Source organism: Balaenoptera acutorostrata, chromosome 3, assembly GCF_949987535.1.
Source record: "Balaenoptera acutorostrata chromosome 3, mBalAcu1.1, whole genome shotgun sequence".
NCBI classification, from domain to species: Eukaryota; Metazoa; Chordata; class Mammalia; order Artiodactyla; family Balaenopteridae; genus Balaenoptera; species Balaenoptera acutorostrata.
In genome coordinates, this window is record NC_080066.1 from 10,842,065 (window position 1) to 10,868,477 (window position 26,413).

At 37.4% G+C, this 26,413-nt stretch overlaps 1 protein-coding gene across 1 annotated transcript in view; it reads right to left on the bottom strand.

Moving 5' to 3' along the window:
* Positions 1 to 26,413, bottom strand: part of GPR158 (G protein-coupled receptor 158) — a 344,117-nt gene that overhangs the window by 92,821 nt on the left and 224,883 nt on the right. The window contains exon 5 of the mRNA XM_007189896.3: positions 10,677 to 10,745. Coding sequence (XP_007189958.3) covers positions 10,677 to 10,745 — 69 coding nt within the window. The remainder of the gene's footprint in view (positions 1 to 10,676; positions 10,746 to 26,413) is intronic.

The window sequence follows — 26,413 nt, forward strand, 5'->3', positions numbered from 1 at the left end:
AAGCCCCAAGAGTTAAAGTTACACCAAAATGAAGAAATACACGTAGAGTTGTTACATTCCTAATCCAGAGCTCAGTCAGGAAGCACTGAACTCAGTCAGGAAGCAATCTGTTCACTGGAGAATGAATCTTAGGGCATAGGGGGCCAAAGGAGAACTGGGGAATTTTCCTGTAGAAACACCACATCATCACAGATTGGAGAGAGATTTGGAGACAAGCCATCCCCACTGATGGACCTAAGCAGCACACTAGCCAAGGAAAAGAGCCAGAGCCAAAGTGGGGTGAAAGAAGAAGGTGCAGCCCCAGATTATAACACAGACTAACCATGGGGCTTTATGTGGTCTCAAAATGAAGAGGCAGCTTCACTCAACCTATTCCTCCTGCTGCTCTCCACCTAATTCTTTATAAAATAGCTGGAAAAAAACTACTTCCTTCAAAAATGAAAAGCAGCAAATCAAAACTGCAATGAGCTACCACTTCATACCCATTAAAATGACTATTAAAAATAAACAAGAGAAAATAAAAAGTGTGATGTGGAGAAACTGGAACATTTGTGCATTGCTGGTGGGAATGTAAATTGCTATAGCCACTTTGGAAAATGGTTTGGCAGTTCCTCAAAAGTAAACAGAAAATGAGCACAGGATCCAGCAATTTTGCTCCTATACCCAAAAAACTGAAAGCAGGGACTCAGATACTTGTACACCAATATTCATAGCAGCTTATGTGTAATGGCAAAACAGTGGAAACAACCCAAATGTCCACCAACTGACAAATGGTAAACAAAATGTGGTATATACATACAGTGGAATATTATTCAGCTATAAAAAGAAATGAAATTATGACACATGCCATAACCTGGATGAACCCTGAACACATTATGCTTAGTGAAATAAGCCAGGCACAAAAAGACAAATAGTGCTATGATGCTACTCATGTGAAGCACCAAGAATAGGCAAATTCATAGAGACAGAAAGTAGAAAAGAGTTTACCAAGGGCTGTGGGTGAAGGAGGAATGAGAAGTTATTATTTAATGGATACAGTTTTAATTTGGGATGATGAAAAAGTTATAGAAATAGATAGTGATGATTGTACAACATTGTGAATGAACTTAATGTTACTGAAATGTACACTTAAAAATTATTAAAATGGTTAAGTTTATGTATATTTTACCACAATAAAAAAGAATTATCCCAATGAAAAAGAAATAAAAATCAGAAAGGAAACAGCATAGACTCTGTTTAAATACTGGATGGAAAAGGCAGATGAAGAATGGATAACAGAAGTGACATTACACAAGAAAACTGATGAAAGTTCAAATAAATAATTCTCATAGCCTCAAAAAAATTACAGGAAACATTTTCTCTGATAAAGAAGCTCAAAGAAAAAGAGACTAGAGATCAAAGAAGAGAAAAGAAAAACAGAAAGAGATAAAATCACTCCAAAAAATGCCAGGGAAGGGGGAAATATAAAAATTAAAATTAAATTAAATTAAAAACTTAAAAGAGGTTAAAGGAATACTGGAATCAACTCAAGCATAACGAACACAATTGAGAATAGTGTGAAGATCATGGAATCTCGTGGGAAACACACAAAACAAAACAGAAAAGGACAAAGATAAACTAATGACTAGAAACACAGATACAGAAGGAAAAGAAAGTCCAATGTATACATAATTTAAGTTCCTGAAGAAGAAACAAAAAGTTAAAGATATAATTTAAAACCATTCCAAGAATTAAAGTGGCCTTACATCTATATATTGAAAAGAAACACCATGATCCAAGAAAAAAAAATAACAGGATGATAAATTTCAAGGTAACTCCTAGTTTGATCATTTAATTGCAAGACTAAAGAACGACTTATTGGCATCAAGGCAGAAATATCAAGTCATCCATTGGAGGGAGAAATCAGGCTATTCCAAGATCTGGAAATAGTCAGAAAAAAAGACACAAATTCTGAGCAATAGGAAGTGTGTCTTGAATTTTTTATAACCAGGGAATTTATTCTTCATGTTTAAGGACAATGGGTGGAGATTCTCAAGCATGTAAGAACTCAAGAACTACAGAACTCATTACTCCTGCATGAAAACCAAGGGACAAATCAAAATAAAGAACTGAGGATTGAAGAAGTCAGGTTACAAATATTAGTGGAAGACATTAAATATAGACCTAAGGTTGAACAACTATGTGAAATATAGTTTCAAAATTGCAAATTATAAACATTAACAATTCAAAAATTATTAACTAACAAAACTCAAAGAGTGGGAGGATGGGGCAAAACAGTTCAATTTCTTAGCTGTCAGCTGAATTCAAGTGATACTATCTAAAGTTGAAACATACAGCTAAGAAAAAAAAAACTAACCCAACTTTTAAAACATTTCATAATATTTTTTAACTTTAGAAAGATCTTTTAGAATTAATAATCCTTGTGAAGATTCATTTATCTAAACATTGGTAGTAACTCGTTTCACCTCAGTTTTTTTTAATTAAAATAATAAAGATTACAATTAAAATTTTTGTTAAAAAAACCTCAGAGTAATCTTATCTGTATCTCAATTTCCACCCTCCATCCATTTTCTATTTCAGTTTATATACGTGCATATACAGATGTCTAAAATGATCAAATGCATACAATGATTATTTCTGGATAATAACTTTTTGTTGATCTTTTACCTTTTCCTTGTATTTTTCCATTTTGTACTAGTTTGTAAACAACAAATCATTATATTTCACAAAAACAACAAAGTATTTTTAAGAGGCATATAGTCGAATTGGTACTTATTTTAGTAAAGATGAAAACTGCTGTTTTTCACTGACAAACTAAGGGTCCAGTTCTCAACTCTTTAAGGCTCGGTTTATTAAAACTCTTTCAGCTAAAAGAAGATTATTAGTTACTTCCTGACACATCGCTGACCCAAGACTCTTCACCAAATACCCTAGAATACTCACACTGGATAGCCTCCGTGCCTTTGCCTGTAGACAACCATTCCCCCTACCCATTAGATCAGACTTCCTGTCTGGAGGCTGGTAGGGGAGAGGAGCACAGGAACGAGGGGAGAAGTGGAACTGCACAGAACCCCAGGGCATTTACATCCATTCCTTCTATTCCTCTAAACTACACTAGAGAAGAGAACAAAGTGACTTGGCGTCACATGCTTCCAACTCCCCTGAAGAGGTGGTCTAGTTCTCTGACATCTTTAGATTGCAATATTTTAGCCAATATTCCTGAAATCCTCTAGCTGTTTGTGGATTAAGAGTCTTCTATCTCCACACTCTTTGAGCTATCTTGGCATGAAACAGCCATCCCCATGTTATTGTTTTCTCTGACAGTGTGGCTGTGCTCATGAGTCGTAACTTTCCTTCCGATTTCCTTTTTCTCTTTTGCTCTGGTACCAAGCCAAATGGATCTAAATGGCACGGAGTAAGATGTAGTCTAGATCAGTTTAAAGGACAGAATCTTAAGTCTTAAGGATAGAATCTTAGAGTTGAGGAGAAATCTCCTTACAAAATCTCCTAGGTAACTGAGGTTTGAGAAACATTGGCCTAGTTGTAACACTGGCCTAGTTGTAAAACTGGGAACTTTCTGCCCTATGTTTGTCACAGTGGAAGTGAATCTGTCTCAGAACTGAATTGCTACCATTTCCCCCTAAAAAGCACCAGAGCTCCTTGGAGAAAAGGCTGATTCCAGGGCTTCCCTGGTGGCGCAGTGGTTGAGAATCTGCCTGCTAATGCAGGGGACACGGGTTCGAGCCCTGGTCTGGGAAGATCCCACATGCCACGGAGCAGCTGGGCCCGTGAGCCACAACTACTGAGCCTGCGCGTCTGGAGCCTGTGCCCCGCAACGGGAGGGGCCGCAATAGTGAAAGGCCCGCGCACCACGATGAAGAGCGGTCCCCACACCGCGATGAAGAGTGGCCCCCACTTGCCGCAACTAGAGAAAGCCCTCGCACGAACCGAAGACCCAACACAGCCAAAAATAAATAAATAAATAAATAAAGTAGCTATAAAATTTAAAAAAAAAAAAAAAAAGGCTGATTCCAGGGCTGGGGTAGGGAAAGTACTTTCTGTTGCACTAGAAAGGAGGGAAATGCTCAAAGAACGGCAAAATCATATCCAAAGAAGGCAGGAGCCAGCTTGAAGGAACTCTCACTGGCCAATTCTGGGTTAATCTGAGCATCAAAATAAAAAATAAGAGTAACAGATTAAAAACTTGGCTGCTTCAACTATATTCTCATGGTCTGATTCTCACCCTCCCTCCCCACTTTCAACTCTCTCTCCTTTATTTCCTGCCCTTTAAGCTCTATGCGTGGAAGCAACATGTTCCCGTTTTTTCTCTGCTTCTGGAGGCTGCATATGCTCTACACTGGAGTAAAAACGTCCAAGTTTTAGTTTTAGGCTTTGGGGTGACCATAGAAAAAGCAGTCTCTTAACTGAGTGAGGTTCTGTGGCACTGAAACTAACCTGACATGGTCTAATGGGACTGTTTATTAAGTTTGAGAGACAAAATTTCTATTTTTGTAGGTAAAACAACTGAATATCAGAAACTTCACGTGGCTCAACAGCATGGTCCATCCGAGCTCACAGGAGTTTTACATCAAACTCCTTAGTGCCAAACCTCAAGCTATTTCAGATTGGTTCCCTGTTTTATCCTCTGTGCCTTTTATTTCCTTGGAGGCCTAATGAGGAAAGGTGACTGATGAAGGGGTAGAACACGAGCCTCCCTGATGACGCAGTTTAATGCCATCTGCATCTCACATCCATCCCCTCCATCAGAAGTACTGTCCTAGGGTGAAGAGAGTGCTGGACCAGGAAACCACAGACTTGAGTCTAGTACTGACTTTCTCATCACCTCGCTGAGGAAAGTTGGAGGAGCTGCAATTTCTCTCAGCCTCTCTTCCTTCATTTGCAAAACAGAGGTTGAATCAAGACTAAGTTATGTCTGATGTCCCTTCCAGCTTGTCCCTTGCAGCTCTTTTTTTAATAAGACTTGGGGTGGGCTGGGGTGGGGGGAACAAGCTGAAAATAAGTACCATATTTATACACGTATTGGTGTGCTGTATAGAAAGGCACATCCATCAATCAAATAGATAACGAAGATTAAAGGGAAAAAATTTACTTTAGTAGCTGAAACAGGTGGTTTGGTCAAGCCAGAAATAAACTTCTAGACTCCATATTACTTAATATGTTTTACTAATCCATAATATGTCATTTTATGTGATTTACAAGAAAACTATACTTTAGTCGATTTTTTTAAAGCTCTTTTTTTCTTTCTTTTATAAATTGTATGAAAGTTTTTTTAGGTGATTATGAGGACTAATCGTTTGTTCACAAATGTGTGGACTTCATATCATGAGTATCTTTTGAGAATCTGTAAGAAAATTTTTAAAAGCTTCAGTTCTCTGCTACCCAATTATAACAATGCTAAATTTAGTCAGATTTTGGTTTGTCCTTATCTAGACAATGATGATAATCTCTAATTTGGACTTTCCAATATAAGCATTGTTATGAAATCGTCTGTAGTCTAAGATTGCTTGGAAAAGGCAAAAATAACCTTAATTCTTGCAAATCTGTACAACAATATGTGGCATAAAAAGAAGAAAAGGCTCACTGCATAACAACTCAGTAGAACAGTGAATCTCCTCAAAGCGTCCTTCCATGGAGTTACCCAGCCCGAAAAACAATTCTACTTTACTCAAGAACACTGTTTAAAAAAACTGCAGGGAGATCAGCTCGGTGCTTTGTGACAACCTAGAGGGGTGGGATGGGGAGGGTGGGAGGGAGGGAGATGCAAGAGGGAAGAGAAATGGGAACATATTGTATATGTATAACTGATTCACTTTGTTATAAAGCAGATGCTAACACACTATTGTAAGGCGATTATACTTCAATAAAGATGTTTGAAAAAAAAAAAAAAAAAAAAAAAAAACTGCAACCCCAAGTAAAAATTTTATGAGCAATTCTGGTACAGACCACCCAAGGAACACAGAAAGTAGTAAGATATTAATATTTAACAGATAAATATAGGTCACATTTACACCATCAAATAATTAGATTACTTGGCTATATTAGGTTTACTTAATCACCTTTATCACTTATTATAGAGGTCCTCCTTATAGCAAAAACTCTAGCCCAAAGTCATAAACTTCACTCTGCAACACCCAAGGAAGCCAATAAGCTCTGGTCTAATGACCAAGTTATTCTTCTTGTCAAGAATGCTCTATGCACATACACCCATGTGCATAAACATTCCCTATGCAGCCAAAGATTTTATTATCAATTTCTGAGATATCATCTTCCATTCTCTCACCTAAAATAAAATTACTTCCCTTTCCATACTCAATCAATAGTATATTTTAATGTCTTTTCTCCTCCTGTATCTTATGTTACATCCAAATCTTCATTAAATAATTTGGCCCTTTCTGCCATCAGAGCATGAACACTAACTTATTTAAAAACCAAGGTATGCGGCATGAAATTGAGAGCTACACGTTAATATTTCAACAGTTGCAGAAAGAATTTGTGCTATGCAAGATGAACTAGACAGCTAGTTAAACATGAAGTCAACATGATGAGGCATCCTAATGTTCCTGTTGGACAGGATTGGTTTGGTAAGTCTTCTGTTCTGGTTTTTTCCTCCCGGGCACAATAGGATTGTCAAGCAAAAGTGTTGTCTTTTATTCTTTTTAAATTTCCATTTCTCTCTCCTCTTTTTCTTTGTACTTGATATCATCACAAGTATAGGTCCATTAGGTGGCTTTCAAGATTGGATCCCAGTCAATGAAAGGGTCTCTAATAACTGCTTTGAACATTTAGCAGCCTAACATTTACTATTCTTTCAAACGTCCTTCTTTTCTAGAATACTTCTTCTGTTTAAGAGGCTTTAAAATTCTATAGCTTTTAGGCCATGCTCCTTATTATGGCCACTTGATTTGAATAAGTAAAAAATAAACCCAAATTTGCTAACACCTAAAAATAACATTAAAAAGTGTTTTAGGGGCTTCCCTGGTGGCGCAGTGGTTGAGAATCTGCCTGCTAATGCAGGGGACACGGGTTCGAGCCCTGGTCTGGGAAGATCCCACATGCCACGGAGCAGCTGGGCCCGTGAGCCACAATTGCTGAGCCTGCGCGTCTGGAGCCTGTGCCCCGCGACGGGAGGGGCCGCGATAGAGAAAGGCCCGCGCACCGCGATGAAGAGCGGTCCCCGCACCGCGATGAAGAGTGGCCCCCGCTTGCCGCAACTGGAGAAAGCCCTCGCACGAACCGAAGACCCAACACAGCCAAAAATAAATAAATAAATAAATAAATAAATAAGAAAATCCTTTAAAAAAAAAAAAAAAGTGTTTTAATGCCTAGCTGTAGGCACTAAATAAAGTAGTATGAATAGGACTATCATTCTTGGTCTTCCACAATCAAGCAGATTCTTTGGAGGCTATTTCAATAGGACAACAGCCACTAGTTTAGGGTACAGTTCTAAATGCATCCAAATATAACCTCATTCATTCATTCACTGCATATTTACTGTGCTTCAACTATGGTGACAGGTACTGGGCTAAGTGCTGCAGGTACAATAGAGAGCCACACAGAAACAGGCCATTGCTCTCACTGAACTAGAGTCTGTGTGAGAGAGTGACACTAACCAAATAATTGCACTTTTGAATGTATACTTAGAGATAGGCGTGGTTAAGAAAGGGATTCCATGAGAAGTTATTATAAGGAATTTGACTCAGTTTGCGGTCAAGGAAAGCTTTCCTGAAAAAGTGATATTTAAGTAGAAATCTAAAGGATGACTAGTTGTTAATAGGCAGAAGAATTGGTGAGATGGGAATGGGGGGAAAGAAGAGAGGAGGATTCTTCAAAACTGAAGGAAAAGCATGCAAAAAGGTCCTATGAGAAGAGGCACATTAGTTTCCTGTTGCTGCTCTAATATAGCACAAATTTAGTGGCTTAAAATAGCACAGATTTATTATCTTACAGTTCTGGAAGTAAGAAGTCCAAGATGGGTCTTATGGAACTAAAATCAAGGGGAGAGTCTGTTCCCTCGCCATTTCCAGCTCCTAGAGGCGCCTGCATTCCTTGGCTTGTGGCCCCTTCCTCCATCTTCAAAGCCAGCAGTAGCCAGTCCAATATTTTTCATGATGCTGTCTCTCTGAGACTCCCTTTTCTGTTTCTCTTTTTCACTTAGGAAACTTGGGCCATTCAGATAATCCAGAATAATCTCCTTATTTTGAAGTCCTTAACTTAATCACATCTGCCAAGTTCCCTTTTCCATATAAGGTAACGTATTCACAGGTTCCAGGAATTAGGACTGTGGACATCTCTGGGGAGCCATTATTATACCTACCATGAGAGAGATCCTGTTTCATTTAAAAACTGAAAGAGGGTCAGGGCAGGTAGATGCAGAAAGTGAGGAGAAAAGTAGTATTGGATGAGGCTGGGGGGAAGGGGTGGGGTAAGGACCACACTTACGTAACATCATAAACCATGTCAAGGGTTTTGATCTTTATTCGAAGAACACGGAGAAGCTATAGAAGTGGTGAGAGGGTATGTTTGATATTTTAAAATGCCCCTCTGGCTACTGGGTAGAAAACATATTTTAAAATAGCAGAGGCTCAGGAAAAAGACGATGGCACAGCAAGAACAGACATTCAGATGATTAAGACTAGTACTCAGATTACTGAAGTCATTTCAGGCTTTCACTTTGTAACTCGGTGATCCTATGACTTGGGTTAAATACCTGCCTGGTAGTTCAACCAGGAAGATTAAATGTTACAATGTACAACATGCCATTTATACAGGAACAGTACCAGGCATGATAAACAGTCTTTGTATTATTATATTGCTTCTATTATTAATTACTGTGTATAACTCTATGCTAGTAAATTAGAAAACTTAAGTAATATGGATAATTGTATGGAAAAATAAAAGTGACTACTATACCTAAATACATTTCTATCTTAAGGAGAAATATAAAATGTAATTCAAGAAGTAGAAAACCTGGATAGATTAAGAACGCTTGTAAACAGTGAGTCAGGAAAGATGATCAGAAAATGAGGTAATGCAGAGGCAGGATCCAAATCATGTCAGGCCTTGAAGGCCATCCTAAGGATTTTGGCTTTTACTGTAAGTAAAATGAGAAACCTTTTCTGAGTTTTCAGGAGAGGAATGCCATGGTCTAACTTTGGCATTCAAACTGGCTGATATTTTGAAGACAGACAGATCGTAGCGGGTAAGCATGGAGGAACAGAGGCCAGGAAGAGAATGTGGCAATAACTCAGAAGACAGTGACTGTGGTTTAGGCTAGGGCAGTAACAGTGAACTGGTAGGGAGTGGCTGGATCTTTGCTATGTTTTGAATGGTTTTCTGATGGATGTGAGAGAAAGAGAGTTGTCAAGGATGACTCCCAGGCGTTGGGCCTGAGGAACCAGAAGGATGCAGTTGCCATCAATGGAGATAGAGAGACGGGCTGACTTTGGGAGGTCAGTATCTCAGTTAGGAACACGACAGGGAGTTCTACTGGACCTTCCAATGGAGTTGTCAGGTAAGCAGTTGAAAGTGAGTTTGGAGCTTGGGGGAAAGGTCTAGGCTGGAGATATAAACTTAGGAGTCATTGTCAATTCAACAACATTTAAAGCTTCTGAGGCTAGACGAGATCCCAAGGGAGAATGTAGACTAAGAAAAGCTACAAGGACTAGTCCTGAGACACTCAAGTAGTAAAAAGTGGGAAAGAAGATTAAGAATGAGCAAAGAAGGCTGAAACGGAGCAGTTAGTGAGGTAAGGGGAAAACCAAAAACAATTTGGTGCCCTGGAAGGCCTACCTTTTCCTTCTCTAACATCTATTCATCTTTCAGATCTTGGTCAAGTGATATTTTATTCCCCAGACTTGGTCAGGTGTCTCTCCTAAATGCCTCCCAGCATCCTGCTCTTCTACTCTTCCCAACTTTTGTCACATTATATTATAATTACCTGTACTTCCTCATCTCCTCGTCTAAGCTGTAACCTTCTTGAGAAGAGAAAGCAAGTTTCTCTCACTTACAGAGTACTCTCAGATTAGCAAAGTGCTTAACACACAAGAACTGCTGAATACAAGTGGTTGAATTGAATTAGTAGAATCAATACTTATCTTCTGGTTACAGATATGTAACTAGAGTGATAGGAAGGTCTGTTATGATTATCCACGCCACTAGTACCACACACACACTTATTCTGCTTATTTGTCTACGTAACCATTTGGAAATTTTCAGCATTAACTACTTGGTGTGTCTCATGGTTCTGATTCAGGTAGAGGGGGAAGAAGAAGGAAAGCAGTGTTGATATGTATATACCAGGCATGCCTTTCATATGTGAGCTCACTTAAGCAGTTAACACTTCTCACAAATTTGGGAAGAAAAGAATAATTAGCTCCATTTTACGAGAGGAAACCAAGGTTAGTTTAGAAATGCTAATCAACTTGTCTAAGGTCACCCAATAGGTAAGAGCCAGGATTTAAATATCAGTAAAGCCCTTGTTTATATATCTACCATATATCTACATCTACACTGTATACAATATAGATATAAGTATACAAACTTGCATACAGATATAGAAATATATATAAGCATATATACATATAGTATATAGTATATGTATATAGCAAAATAAAATGGCTATTTTTAAAATGCAATTATAAAAATATGTTACTTACCGGAAAGTAGAGAAGCAGAGACCCAAAAAGGATTGTTTCCAACAGGATAAGGCCCGATGCCCTGATGCTCTAAAAACAACAACAAAAATAAAAATGTCAATGTTAATTGACATTTCTAGGCATGGAAGAATTTAAGCTCTTGTGACAATGCCTCAAGCAGAACAACATTCTTTTTTTTTTTTTTTTTTTTTTTATTTTTACAAGAGATAAATAGACTGACACCAAGCATTGTACATGGATGACCACAACAAAAGCAACAATGATTGCAATTACCAAACATGAAACACACTCATACTACGTCATAATATTGACATTCAGTCCAGTAATCCTCCACTGTAACAGCTCCTTTACTTTGCAGTGAAAATTGATTTGTATATTCTTTGCCTCTGAGTCCTTGTGGGATTTTTTTTTTTTAATTCAGACAGAAAGTCACAAAAATTATACTCATCCTCATTAGTTCACTCAGTCCCATGTAATTAATTTTTTTTTCATCTTGATCTTTTGTTAGCACTTTTATGAGTTCATCAGTTTTTCATTAGAGTTCTGAAAATGCTTATTCATTCAGTTCAGCAGTACAGTCAGTTACCAGAAACCTGTACTTGTCAGAGTCTTTTCCATGAATTTCTTGAAGATGAAACCCTTTTATAGGAACATATTTGCAAAATCATCAGAGTACACCCAGAACTGTCTGTAAATGACAGAAGACTTAAAAATGACCATGGTTAAAGATTTGATGAAAGTTCATAATAATGCAGTTGACAAGAAAATTAGTTATTTCTGAGATATACATTTTAAAGTAATAACTAGGATTATTACTTATAACCTTATACCAGAACATATAAGATTTTTAGAAGTTTCCTGTAATGTCTGAAACATTTATATTAACATATTTCCATACATATTTCCATACAAATACAAATATAAGATTTTTAGAAATTTCATGTAATGTCTGAAACATTTATATTAACATATTTCCATACATATTTCCATACAAATACAAATATAAGATTTTTAGAAATTTCATGTAATGTCTGAAACATTTATATTAACATATTTCCATACAAATAACCCAATGAAAGTTTAGTATTAGTTGTTTTGTTTGTTTTTTTATACTGCAGGTTCTTATTAGGCATCAGTTTTATACACATCAGTGTATACATGTCAATCCCAATCGCCCAATTCAGCACACCACCATCCCCACCTCACCGCAGTTTTCCCCCCTTGGTGTCCATATGTCCATTCTCTACATCTGTGTCTCAACTTCTGCCCTGCAAACTGGCTCATCTGTACCATTTTTCTAGGTTCCACATACATGCATTAATATACGATATTTGTTTTTCTCTTTCTGACTTACTTCACTCTGTATGACAGTCTCTAGATCCATCCACGTCTCAACAAATGACTCAATTTCATTCCTTTTTATGGCTGAGTAATATTCCATTGTATATATGTACCACACCTTCTTTATCCATTCGTCTGTTGATGGGCATTTAGGTTGCTTCCATGACCTGGCTATTGTAAATAGTGCTGCAATGAACATTCGGGTGCATGTGTCCTTTTGAATTACGGTTTTCTCTGGGTATATGCCCAGTAGTGGGATTGCTGGGTCATATGGTAATTCTATTTTTAGTTTTTTAAGGAACCTCCATATTGTTCTCCATAGTGGCTGTATCAATTTACATTCCCACCAACAGTGCAAGAGGGTTCCCTTTTCTCCACACCCTCTCCAGCATTTGTTGTTTGTAGATTTTCTGATGATGCCCATTCTAACAGGAGTGAGGTGATACCTCATTGTAGTTTTGATTTGCATTTCTCTAATAATTAGTGATGTTGAGCATCTTTTCATGTGCTTCGTGGCCGTCTGTATGTCTTCTTTGGAGAAATGTCTATTTAGGTCTTCTGCCCATTTTTGGATTGGGGTGTTTGTTTCTTTGATATTGAGCTGAATGAGCTGTTTATATATTTTGGAGATTAATCCTTTGTCAGTTGATTCATTTGCAAATATTTTCTCCCATTCTGAGGGTTGTCTTTTTGTCTTGTTTATGGTTTCCTTTGCTGTGCAAAAGCTTTGAAGTTTCATTAGGTCCCACTTGTTTATTTTTGTTTTTATTTCCATTACTCTAGGAGGTGGATCCAAAAAGATCTTGCTGTGATTTATGTCAAAGAGTGTTCTTCCTATGTTTTCCTCTAAGAGTTTTATAGTGTCCAGTCTTATATTTAGGTCTCTAATCCATTTTGAGTTTATTTTTGTGTATGGTGTTAGGGAGTATTCTAATTTCATTCTTTTACATGTAGCTGTCCAGTTTTCCCAGCACCACTTATTGAAGAGACTGTCTTTTCTCCATTGTATATCTTTGCCTCCTTTGTCATAGATTAGTTGACCATAGGTGCGTGGGTTAATCTCTGGGCTTTCTATCTTGTTCCATTGATCTATGTTTCTGTTTTTGTGCCAGTACCATATTGTCTTGATTACTGTAGCTTTGTAGTATAGTCTGAAGTCAGGGAGTCTGATTCCTCCAGCTCCATTTTTTTGCCTCAAGACTGCTTTGGCTATTCGGGGTCTATTGTGTCTCCATACAAATTTTAAGATGATTTGTTCTAGCTCCGTAAAAAATGCCATTGGTAATTTGATAGGGATTGCATTGAATCTGTAGATTGCTTTGGGTAGTATACTCATTTTCACAATGTTGATTCTTCCAATCCAAGAACATGGTATATCTCTCCATCTATTTGTATCATCTTTAATTTCTTTCATCAGTGTCTTATAGTTTTCTGCATACAGGTCTTTTGTCTCCCTAGGTAGGTTTATTCCTAGGTATTTTATTCTTTTTGTTGCAATGGTAAATGGGAGTGTTTCCATAATTTCTCTTTCAGATTTTTCATCATTAGTGTATAGGAATGCAAGAGATTTCTGTGCATTAATTTTGTAACCTGCAACTTTACCATATTCATTAATTAGCTCTAGCAGTTTTCTGGTGGCAGTTTTAGGATTCTCTATGTATAGTATCATGTCATCCGCAAACAGTGACAGTTTTACTTCTTCTTTTCCAATTTGTATTCCTTTTATTTCTTTTTCTTCTCTGATTGCCGTGGCTAGGACTTCCAGAACTATGTTGAATAATAGCGGTGAGAGTGGACATCCTTGTCTCGTTCCTGATCTTAGAGGAAATGCTTTCAGTTTTTCACCATTGAGAATGATGTTTGCTGTGGGTTTGTCATATATAGCCTTTATTATGTTGAGGTAGGTTCCCTCTATGCCCACTTTCTGGAGAGTTTTAATCAGAAATGGGTGTTGAATTTTGTCAAAAGCTTTTTCTGCATCTATTGAGATGATCATATGGTTTTTATTCTTCAATTTGTTAATATGGTATATCACATTGATTGATTTGCATATATTGAAGAATCCTTGCATCCCTGGGATAAATCCCACTTGATCGTGGTGTATGATCCTTTTAATGTGTTGTTGGATTCTGTTTGCTAGTATTTTGTTGAGGATTTTTGCATCTATATTCATCAGTGATATTGGTCTGTAATTTTCTTTTTTTGTAGTGTCTTTGTCTGGTTTTGGTATCAGGGTGATGGTGGCCTCATAGAATGAGTTTGGGAGTGTTCCTTCTTCTGCAATTTTTTGGAAGAGTTTGAGAAGGATGGGTGTTAGCTCTTCTCTAAATGTTTGATAGAATTCACCTGTGAAGCCATCTGGTCCTGGACTTTTGTTTGTTGGAAGATTTTTAATCACAGTTTCAATTTCATTACTTGTGATTGGTCTGTTCATATTTTCTGTTTCTTCCTGGTTCAGTCTTGGAAGGTTATACCTTTCTAAGAATTTGTCCATTTCTTCCAGGTTGTCCATTTTATTGGCATAAAGTTGCTTGTAGAAGTCTCTTAGGATGTTTTGTATTTCTGCGGTGTCTGTTGTAACTTCTCCTTTTTCGTTTCTGATTTTATTGATTTGAGTCCTCTCCCTCTTTTTCTTGATGAGTCTGGCTAATGGCTTATCAATTTTGTTTATCTTCTCAAAGAACCAACTTTTAGTTTTATTGATCTTTGCTATTGTTTTCTTTGTTTCTATTTCATTTATTTCTGCTCTGATCTTTATGATTTCTTTCCTTCTGCTAACTTTGGGTTTTGTTTGTTCTTCTTTCTCTAGTTTCTTTAGGTGTAAGGTTAGATTGTTTACTTGAGATTTTTCTTGTTTCTTTAGGTAGGCTTGTATAGCTATAAACTTCCCTCTTAGAACCGCTTTTGCTGCATCCCATAGGTTTTGGGTCGTCGTGTTTTCATTTTCTTTTGTCTCTAGGTATTTTTTTATTTCCTCTTTGATTTCTTCAGTGATCTCTTGGTTATTTAGTAACGTATTGTTTAGCCTCCATGTGTTTGTCTTTTTTACGTTTTTTTCCCTGTAATTCATTTCTAATCTCATAGCGTTGTGGTCAGAAAAGATGCTTGATATGATTTCAATTTTCTTAAATTTACTGAGGCTTGATTTGTGACCCAAGATGTGATCTATCCTGGAGAATGTTCCGTGCGCACTTGAGAAGAACGTGTAATCTGCCGTTTTTGGATGGAATGTCCTATATATATCAATTAAATCTATCTGGTCTATTGTGTCATTTAAAGCTTCTGTTTCCTTATTTATTTTCATTTTGGATGATCTGTCCATTGGTGTAAGTGAGGTGTTAAAGTCCCCCACTATTATTGTGTTACTGTCGATTTCCTCTTTTATAGCTGTTAGCAGTTGCCTTATGTATTGAGGTGCTCCTATGTTGGGTGCATATATATTTATAATTGTTATATCTTCTTCTTGGATTGATCCCTGGATCATTATGTAGTGTCCTTCCTTGTCTCTTGTAACATTCTTTATTTTAAAGTCTATTTTATCCGATACGAGTATAGCTACTCCAGCTTTCTTTTGATTTCCATTTGCATGGAATATCTTTTTCCATCCCCTCACTTTCAGTCTGTATGTGTCCCTAGGTCTGAAGTGGGTCTCTTGTAGACAGCATATATATGGGTCTTGTTTTTGTATCCATTCAGCCAGTCTATGTCTTTTGGTTGGGGCATTTAATCCATTCACATTTAAGGTAATTATCGATATGTATGTTCCTATGACCATTTTCTTAATTGTTTTGGGTTTGTTTTTGTAGGTCCTTTTCTTCTCTTGTGTTTCCCACTTAGAGAAGTTCCTTTAGCATTTGTTGTAGAGCTGGTTTGGTGGTGCTGAATTCTCTTAGCTTTTGCTTGTCTGTAAAGCTTTTGATTTCTCCATCGAATCTGAATGAGATCCTTGCCGGGTAGAGTAATCTTGGTTGTAGGTTCTTCCCTTTCATCACTTTAAGTATATCATGCCACTCCCTTCTGGCTTGCAGAGTTTCTGCTGAGAAATCAGCTGTTAACCTGATGGGAGTTCCCTTGTATGTTATTTGTCGTTTTTCCCTTGCTGCTTTCAGTAATTTTTCTTTGTCTTTAATTTTTGCCACTTTGATTACTATGTGTCTCGGCGTGTTTCTCCTTGGGTTTATTCTGTATGGGACTCTCTGCGCTTCCTGGACTTGGGTGGCTATTTCCTTTCCCATGTTTGGGAAGTTTTCGACTATAATCTCTTCAAATATTTTCTCTGGTCCTTTCTCTCTCTCTTCTCCTTCTGGGACCCCTATAATGCGAATGTTGTTGCGTTTAATGTTGTCCCAGAGGTCTCTTAGGCTGTCTTCATTTCTTTTCATTCTTTTTTCTCTAGTCTGTTCTGCAGCAGTGAATTCCACCATTCTGTCTTCCAGGTCACTTATCCGTTCTTCTGCCTCAGTTATTCTGCTATTGATTCCTTCTAGTGTAGTTTTCATTTCAGTTATTGTATTGGTCATCTCTGTTTGTTTGTTCTTTAATTCTTCTAGGTCTTTGTTAATCATTTCTTGCATCTTCTCAATCTTTGCCTCCATTCTTATTCCGAGGTCCTGGATCATCTTCACTATCATTATTCTGAATTCTTTTTCTGGAAGGTTGCCTATCTCCACTTCATTTAGTTGTTTTTCTGGGGTTTTTTCTTGTTCCTTCATCTGGTACATAGCCCTCTGCCTTTTCATCTTCTCTGTCTTTCTGTAACTGTGGTTTTTGGACCACAGGCTGCAGGATTGTAGTTTTTCTTGCTTCTGTTGTCTGCCCTCTGGTGGTTGAGGCTATCTAAGAGGCTTGATGGGAGGCTCTGGTGGTGGGTAGAGCTGACTGTTGCTGTGGCGGTCAGAGCTCAGTAAAACCTTAATCCACTTGACTGTTGATGGGTGGGGCTGGGTTCCCTCCCTGTTGGTTGTTTTGCCTGAGGCAACCCAACACTGGAGCCTACCCGTGCTCTTTGGTGGGGTTAATGGCAGACTCTGGGAGGGCTCACGCCAAGGAGAACTTCCCAGGACCTCTGCTGCCAGTGTCCTTATCCCCACGGTGAAACAGAGCCACCACTTGCCTCGGCAGGAGACCCCCCAACACCAGCATGTACGTCTGGTTCAGTCTCCCCCAGGGTCACTGCTCCTTCCCCTGGGTCCCGATGCACACAGTACTTTGTGTGTGCCCTCCAAGAGTGGGGTCTCTGTTTCCCCCAGTCCTGTCACAGTCCTGCAATCAATTCCCACTAGACTTCAAAGTCTGATTCTCTAGGAATTCCTCCTCCCGTTGCCGGACCCCCAGGTTGGGAAGCCTGACGTGGGGCTCAGAACCTTCACTCCAGTGGGTGGACTTCTGTGGTATAAGTGTTCGCCAGTCTGTGAGTCACCCACCCAACAGTTATGGGATTTGATTTTATTCTGATTGCGCCCCTCCTACCGTCTCACTGTGGCTTCTCCTCTGTCCTTGGACGTGGGGTATCCTCCTTGGTGAAGTCCAGGGTCTTCCTGTCAATGATTGTCCAGCAGCCAGTTGTGATTCTGGAGCTCTCGCAAGAGGGAGTGAGTGCACGTCCTTCTACTCCGCCATCTTGGTTAATCTCCCAGAACAACATTCTTTGGTGGGGGGAAATAACCAGAAATTGGCTCGTATTTCAGACCGGTGGACTTAACTGCAACACGCAATAAGACCGACTATAAAGGTGGTGGTAGACTTAATGATACTGCCAGTGGCTTCATGGAATTTTGTTGTCTAAAATTTGAATCACTGAACTGAGAACACTACTTAGAAGATCCTTCCAATCTAAGAAATTCACAGACACAGAAAGTCTTGCCTGTATTGCTGAAACAGCAGCCACAAATGCATTTCCTTTTTTTTCCAAAAGGATATTCTTTTAATTTGATTTTTTAATTGAAGTATAGGTGATTTACAATATTGTTAGTTTCAGGTGTACAGCAAGGTGATTCAGTTACATATATTTTCAGGTTTTCCATTACAGGTTATTACAAGATAGTAACTATAGTTCCCTGTTACATAGTAAATCCTTGTTGCTTATCTATTTTATGTATAGTAGTATGTACCTGTTAACTCCATACTCCTAATTTATCTCTCCCCCTCCTCCCTTTCTCCCTTTGGTAACCATAAGTTTGTTTTCTATCTGTGAGTCTGTTTTGTATATAGATTCATTTGTATTATTTTTTAGATTCCACATATAAGTAATATCATATATTTGTCTTTCTATGACTTAACGCCACTTAGTATGATATTCTCTAGGTCCATCCATGTTGCTGCAAATGGCAACATTTCATTCTTTTTTATGGTCAAGTAATATTCCATTGTATATATACTACATCTTCTTAAACCAATTGTCTGTTGATGGGCACTTGGGTTGTTTCCATGTCTTGGCTATTGTAAATAGCGCTCCTATAAACATTGGGGTGCATATATCTTTTTGAATTAGTTTCTTTTCTGGATACACGCCCAGGAGTGGGATTGCTGGATCACGTGGTAGTTTTTTTAGTTTAAGGAACCTCGATACTGTTTTCCATAGTGGCTGCATCAATTTATACTCCCACCAACAGTGTAGGAAGATTCCCTTTTCCCCACACCCTCTCCAGCATTTGTTCCTTGTAGACTTTCTGATGATGGCCATTCTGACTAGTGTGAGGTGAGACTTCCACAAATGCATTTCTGAATGCTATCCCTAAGCCATTTCACAAATACCTGAGCAATGGTTTCAGTGGATAAAACAAAAATACGTACAAGGTCTTAGCATCTCAGTGGTACATCTTGCACCATGTCAAAACATCGTTCCCAGAACTCAGTAACAGAGCTTTACTATTTAAATAACATAAATCACATTTAAAAACAGAGGTATCTCACTTTATGAAATGCCTAAATTATTAACTCAAAATTCAAAAGAATAAGTTGATTTTCAAATAAGCTTCCTGATTAAAGTTTGCTAAGCATAAATATATTCAATAATCTTAAGATATTTTGTTAGACTCAAAATAGCATTCTCTTCCCAAAGCAAAATGCTTAGAGCTGTGACAAGAAATGAAAGACCAAACTATCAATCTTATTTAGAATAATAAATTTTGCTTTGATGAGTTCAAATATCAATATAGAGTAAACATATTGGTTAAGAATACAAACACAAAAACAGGTCGTTCTAGAACACCCGTGTTTTCACCCAATGCAACATAAAATGTATACACAAATTATACCTGGTGTAAATATGGTATCTTAACAGGGAAATACTTTTAAGTAGTTCAATTAATTTTGCAACCACAAAAAGACAGTGAAATGCTAAACCACAAGTCCATTACATTAAAAAGAAAAAAAGTGTCAGATAACTGGACAGCCAAGGAAAGAAAATTCTAATTCCTCTTGAAAACACTGGGAGGACATTGCTAGACACAGAGGAATACTTTGTGGAATCCCTCAAAACAACTCAGGATCTTCATTAATCTAAGAATTTGGGAACAGAGAAACAAGTTTAGTCAGTGAACAGACTTGATTATTCGAGTGGCTTCTCCCTTTTGGTCATTATTTTAGCTAGCAGATGCTCTTAGTGAAAAGAAAACTTCTATCAGCAAGACTTTAAATGGGTTTTGGCTGGCAGAATTTCCAACACGGCAAATTACATTCATACCTAATTATGAATACTCCATAGTTTAGTTTTTAAACTTTCTCCAAAATGACACTAATTTAGAGTGAGTCTAAAATATAATGCAAGACTGCCTATAAAAAAAGTCTATGCAATATTGTTTGAAAACAAGGGATATAAAAAGAAGCTGCAAGGCTTAATGGAAAAGACAGACTTTGCAGTTAACGCCATCTCAGTTTGAATTATGAAACAACCACTTTAGTTAGGTGACCTTGAACTTCAATGGCCTCACCTGTAAAATGGGTATCCTCATCTTTGCCTTATTAAATCTGACATCTTTGATAAAATATAAAGTATATAAAAATGGCTGGCATCTTGCCTGATACGTAATAAGTAGGTATGCATTCCTTAAGGTAGAAAACAGCAGCAGGATCATGAATTTGAAAACCACAGAGGTATATGTAAGTAGCAGTGAACATTTTTTTAAAGTTTGGGATCCAAAATGACCCCAGAGGAGCAACAGCCTGGTGGTAGGGAACACAGAAGTTCTTTGTTTAGGGCCACTGGGCTCTTAGCTGTGTTACAACCATCACTACCACATAAAAACAGTTGTAGTGGTGCATGCTGTTACATACTCTCAGAGCAAATAATCTGTCTCCTTTTCGTCTGGACATGCTGAACTCTTAATACTTCATTGCCTTCCTCCTGGTTGAGTAGAGGAGCCCCGTGATTTCAAATTATAAACTGGAACTCCGACAAATGGTTCCATAATCAAATGTAAGCCCTGTTCAAAATTTGTGCTTTTTCTTTCAAAATATGCTTGGGCTGAGTTGGCTTCATGGCCTCACAGAATGAGCAGGTACCTAATAGGTGGGACTTCAGGGACAAAGAAGAAATCTCATGCTCCCTAAAACAGGTCCACATTGTCTTATTGGTACTGGAAGTTCTTCTAACTGGAACAAAGCATTCTATTTTGTACTTGGTGCTAACAATTAATATACGTGTTGTAAGTATTACACTGACTTACGTTCAAAGTGAAGGATAGGAATCCTTTCCTTAAGGTCTAAGTGATAGGATGAGAAAGGAGAGAGGAGGGATTGAAAAACAAAGATGGACAAAAAAGATAATGCACAAAATAATAGAGGCCAAGAAAAAAATTTCATCTCCTTCACAGTTTTGCCTGAGATAGAAATGGTGGTATGGAACTCTTTTTAACCAGAGCTGCTAACTGGAAAACCCTTGAAAAACTTTCTTGAAAAATGATCAACAATACAACAAAGTATGGTACTATTTATATAAAACACATACATACAAAGCAACACTGTACGTTTTCTATGTGTGTGTGTATGTGTGTGTGTGTATGTGTGTGTGTGTGTGTGTGTGTGTGTGTGTGTGTGTATATATATATATATAAAATATATCAAATCCAGGTCTGGAGGATATATACCAAACTGATAACAATGTATTTTATTTCCTGGAGAAGTAGATTTGAGGATAGATCAACTTATCTGGAAATACTTTAATTTCTTTGGAGATGTAGTCATATACTGCTGTGTAACATACATTTTAATGATTAAATAAATAAAATTAAAGAAAGATCATCTAAGATGTGTCAACTCAACTATTAGAAAATTCCACCATTAGGTATCACAATACACAAAGAATTCTAAACAAAGCCCTTCCTAACTAATATCTACTTAATAAATTTTATTCAGTACTGACAACATGCATAAAATGATCAAACAATGTATGTATGACACTTATAGGTGAATATAAACCTGGGGGAGCTACTGACCCTAATTCTCTGGCTTAGACTCCATACAGCCTAATAAATATCATTCCAGAGTTTACAAAAGAGGAGAGCAGATTCTACCTCACTCCACTCCATCCCGCTTTCCCCAGTTCTTAAACCTTCAGAACTCACTTACGAGGGTTTACAGCAGCCAGATATCAAACCTGTAGACAAAAGAGAAGGGCTAATCTTACTACACCAATTTTATAAAATTATGTCAAAGTCAATATCTAAATTCCATAAGCTCCCGATGTAAAGTACAGAGGCATAAGATGAAGCACAGCTTGTCACAGAATTTGCCTAGGATTTGCCTAGGATGTAAGCACCCAAAGGAAGCTAACTTACTGGAAGTAATAAGATGATAAGAATGCTAAAGTCTGAACTTCTAAAAATAATTAAAATAGTTTGTCATTATTTCCTTGATCCTATAGGGACTAACTTCTTCATTTATATTTTTTAAACATTTTTCACCACTGGGGAAAGTAATGTATATCTTGCTAAAACAGTGTAGCTATTTTTGAACACAGCTGGTATCTTCAGCCTTGCAGCAATTAAAGTTTCTTTCTATTACAAAAGGAACCTTTGAGCCTGAAGACATTTTTATACAGCTGGATCTCAGCATGTACGATGAAAATATAAGAAAGCAAGAGAATTAGATTCTGAAAAGAACGAACTAGCAGAGGTTTGGATGAAAAACCAGGACTCTGTAACTCTACATCATTTACAAAAAGAATTTGCCGTTCTGGCAGGAGAACATTCTCACGAGCTGCACTTTTTCTTTTAATTCTTCTATTTCTGTAGAGAAAACCATGGACAGGGAGATTACAAATGAAACCCAACAACCACCTGATGAAATAATTACACAACGATATATTGGCGGCAAGATGCCCTGAGAAGAACCCTGTCACTGAGAGGTAAGAGGACACCATTTTCAGTAATTTTATTTACAATCATATAAAGGGATGAGAACAGACTCATCCAGCTTGACGGACGACATGAAATCAGTTTGTCTTGAGAAGATCTGTGATGAAACACTGAAAAACCAATCAGATTTAGAAAAATGTGTAAAGGAACAATTGCTCAAAATGTGGTTAGTTAAAAATCAGTAACAGGTTTTCAGAAGAATTCTCAGCAGTAAAAAAAGGTGTAAAAAAAGTAGAATATGGTCGGGATAGAGATTCCCAAAGTGAAGTATAAGTAACTCAGAGAATTATAAATTCGTGGAATGAACATGGGCTTTATATGCAGACAGTTCAGAATCTCAGCATTGGCGGCTCACTAGCAGTGTGACCCTGGGCAAGTTGCTTGACCTTCTGAGCTTCACTTTCTTCATTTATAAAATGGGTGTAATAATGCCCACCATGAAGTACTGTTGTAAAGATCAGTAATCATGCTGCCCGGCACAGAGCAGGCTCTCAGTCAGTGGACATGGACAATCTTTCATGGGCAGATAGATGAGGTGGTGTCAACATATCTAAGCTCACTCAGCCAACGAGTAACAGAACAAGGTCCCATCATCCACCACTGCTGGTCCCAAGTCAGGGCGATTTCCTCTGTACATCCAATCTGTCCCTCAGTCACCTTCTTACTCAAAGGAACAGAACTGAATGTAATACTACAATAAAAAAATATGTAGCATTATTAGAGTATTTAAAAATAAACTACAACTAAGGAATTTGGTTCAGATACTAGTTTTTAAAGATACTAGTCAATTTAGGGCTTCCCTGGTGGCGCAGTGGTTAAGAATCCGCCTGCCAATGCAAGGGACATGGGTTCAAGCCCTGGTCCGGGAAAATCCCACATGCCGCGGAGCAACAAAGCCCGTGCACCACAACTACTGAAGCCTGCGCGCCTAGAGCCCGTGCTCTGCAACAGGAGACGCCACCGCAATGAGAAGCCCGCGCACCGCAACAAAGAGTAGCCTCCGCAAGCCGTAACTAGAGAAAGACCGCGTGCGGCAACAAAGACCCAACTCAACCAAAACAAATAAAATAAAATAATTAATTAATTATTTTTTTAAAAAGTTGCTAGTCGATTTAAAATTCCTGACAGTTTTATGTAAAACATTGAAACAAATTGTCACATGGCCTTAATTAGGAATTCTTTTAAATTTCTAAGACTTCATAAGAAAGCTCATTTTTCTATGATATGGTAATTTGCAATGGTGTTGTTCAAGACCTTTTAGAAAAATAAGTTTATCCAAAAATAAAATTCAGAGTAACGTATACATAGTTTCATATTCTTCAAAACAGTACAGCACACTAAATAAAGAAAAAAGTCAATGATACTTTATATATGTGAAATAAAAAGCAACCAGTCATTCATTGTTAGTTATGGTTCACCATGCATTGCTGGGCAGAAACGTCTCCTGGTTGCTTTGCAGGATTTCGTGAGATGCTTGCCTTGTTCCCCCTTTGCTTTGTTTCAGATGATGTGGACACCTAGAAGTGTCTCATCTTTTAGGAGTTCAGTGCCTGATTTTATGACTCAAAGTGGTTGACTCTCACTGCCGTTGCAGAGATGCAGAATAACTAGGATGCATGACAAGGAACATTTTGGATCATCTTTACTCAGCCAGGGTCACCCGTCTGTGCTTATGACCAAAGCAACTTAAATGCCAAAGCACTTCCTATTAGACTTTGTCATTCCCCCACTCAGCCTCCCCAGCAAGATGCCACTGGAATGCATTCCCAAAATGCAGACGATCATGTCCTGATTTGTCCTCATTTTTCCCACAGCCTCTTCGCAAAAATAGCTGCTACTTCTCTATAATTTATTTGCAACCTCCTATTCCCTTTTTTTTCAATACTAAAAAATAGAGTAATTCATACTTCACAAAATGGAGATGAATTCTCTTAAGTGTCAAAAAAGCACACAGAAGTGAATGGTACAGACTAAAATATTACAAAAAGAATTTTGCCTTGAGAAGGATTACTTAAGTAAAGTGGCATGAAATCATTAAAACAAAATACATCATTTGCTTAGTCTTCTATTATTGATTAAAAGCTATTGAGAGTAATGGATATATTTTCAAATAAAAAGTAGATCACTGAAAAAAACAAATTCCCCCTCATGAAAATGGAATGGAATGATAATAATTAAAACATAAAATATTAAGTACTTTAAAATTTGATATTAATTTTACACTGAGGTAAACTCAAATATCATCTAGTCTGACACCAATCATTTTTTAAAACTTAAGTATGGGGCTTCCCTGGTGGCGCAGTGGTTGAGAATCTGCCTGCCAATGCAGGGGACACGGGTTTGAGCCCTGGTCTGGGAAGATCCCACATGCTGCGGAGCAACTGGGCCCGTGAGCCACAACTACTGAGCCTGCGCGTCTGGAGCCTGTGCTCCGCAACAAGAGAGGCCGCGATAGTGAGAGGCCCGCGCATCGTGATGAAGAGTGGCCCCCGCTTGCCGCACCTAGAGAAAGCCCTCGCACAGAAACGAAGACCCAACACAGCCAAAAATAAATAATAAATAAATAATAAATAAATTAAAAAACAAAAACAAAAACAAAAAACTTAAGTATATTTTATACCCAGAGAAATTCAAGAGATGACATTTTTTGCTCAGTTTCACCTGATTGCTAAGTAGTATATTTTATACCCAGAGAAATTCAAGAGACAACATTTTTTGCTCAGTTTCACCTGATTGCTAAGTAGCAACAAATCTAAGCAATCTTTCTTCATCATTTGAACCTTCTAATCTCAGAATTTTTTTTAATTTGGTATGTTGAACACTGTGATCTGTAAGGTGACTACTTTAAAATACTACTGCTCACACATAGGCAATAGGGCCCATTACATGTTAGCTGGACAACATCAACTCTCCCCAGGCTTCTTAAATGGGGGAGAAAAATATGAGAACAGAAACAAGATTGCTTAGAACTGTTAAGCTTGTCTTTAACACATTGTCTATCTTCTGTAGCATGTTTGGAAGTGCATGGAATGACTAGACAGAGTGTAAAATGAAGAGACATTTCATACTGTGTCTGATATTTGGAGATAGTCTAACAAAAAGTTCCATTCGGATAAGACATTTACAAATGTACAAAGAAATATGATGAGCATTTTGGTGGATAAACAAATAGATGATTTAATGCGGTGTAAGAGATGCTCCCTACTTGCAAGAAGAGTAAGCAGTTCAGAAATTTAAAAGAGCAGTATTATATCTGACAGGCAAAAACAAAGGTAGATTATAAAGGGTTGTGGGAATATGACTGCTACTTAGATGCAAAGATGATGGAAACAGGAATTCGAAACTCAATCTCTAAAATAGTATAAATATTTCTAGATTACATGGAGTAAATTGGATTCTGATTTTTGTCAAACTTGGGTGCATTAAGAAGAGCTGTTAAATGGGTATGATGAAATTCAGTCCACATGGAGTGTATCACTCTTAAACTGGTTTAGCAAAAGACAAAGTGGAAAAAATGGGAGTCATATATAATTAACATCCTGTTTACATTGTGATTGTCAATTCTAACCATTTGTTTCACTAAATTCTGCTACTTCAGTTAGCCTTAATGTTCATTAGCAAGTCATAACATATTTGCAATTAATAATTATCTTGATATTTTACGGTTTTATATTTTATATTATGAACATGGTTCAGGAAAGATTTTCAAATAATAAATTCATGTTTTAATTACAAATAGATGCTAACCCTTTAATATAGAATACAAAAAGGTCACACTAACTGAGGGTTATTTTAATTAGTCTTCTCTCTTCTCTTTGTTGGATCCTACTTAGTTATTCTTTGCTCTAAAATACATTATACAAATGCATTAGAATTAGACTATCAAATCAAAAAGATACAAGAGAAATAATTAAGTACAAGCAGAAATTTGACAGTAGAGAATCACTGAAAAGTTAAAACAATGTTATAAAACCAAAATTTAGAAAAAAGTTTTACAATGTAGTAGATTTTTAAAAAAGCAATTGTGTTTAACCTCATTGA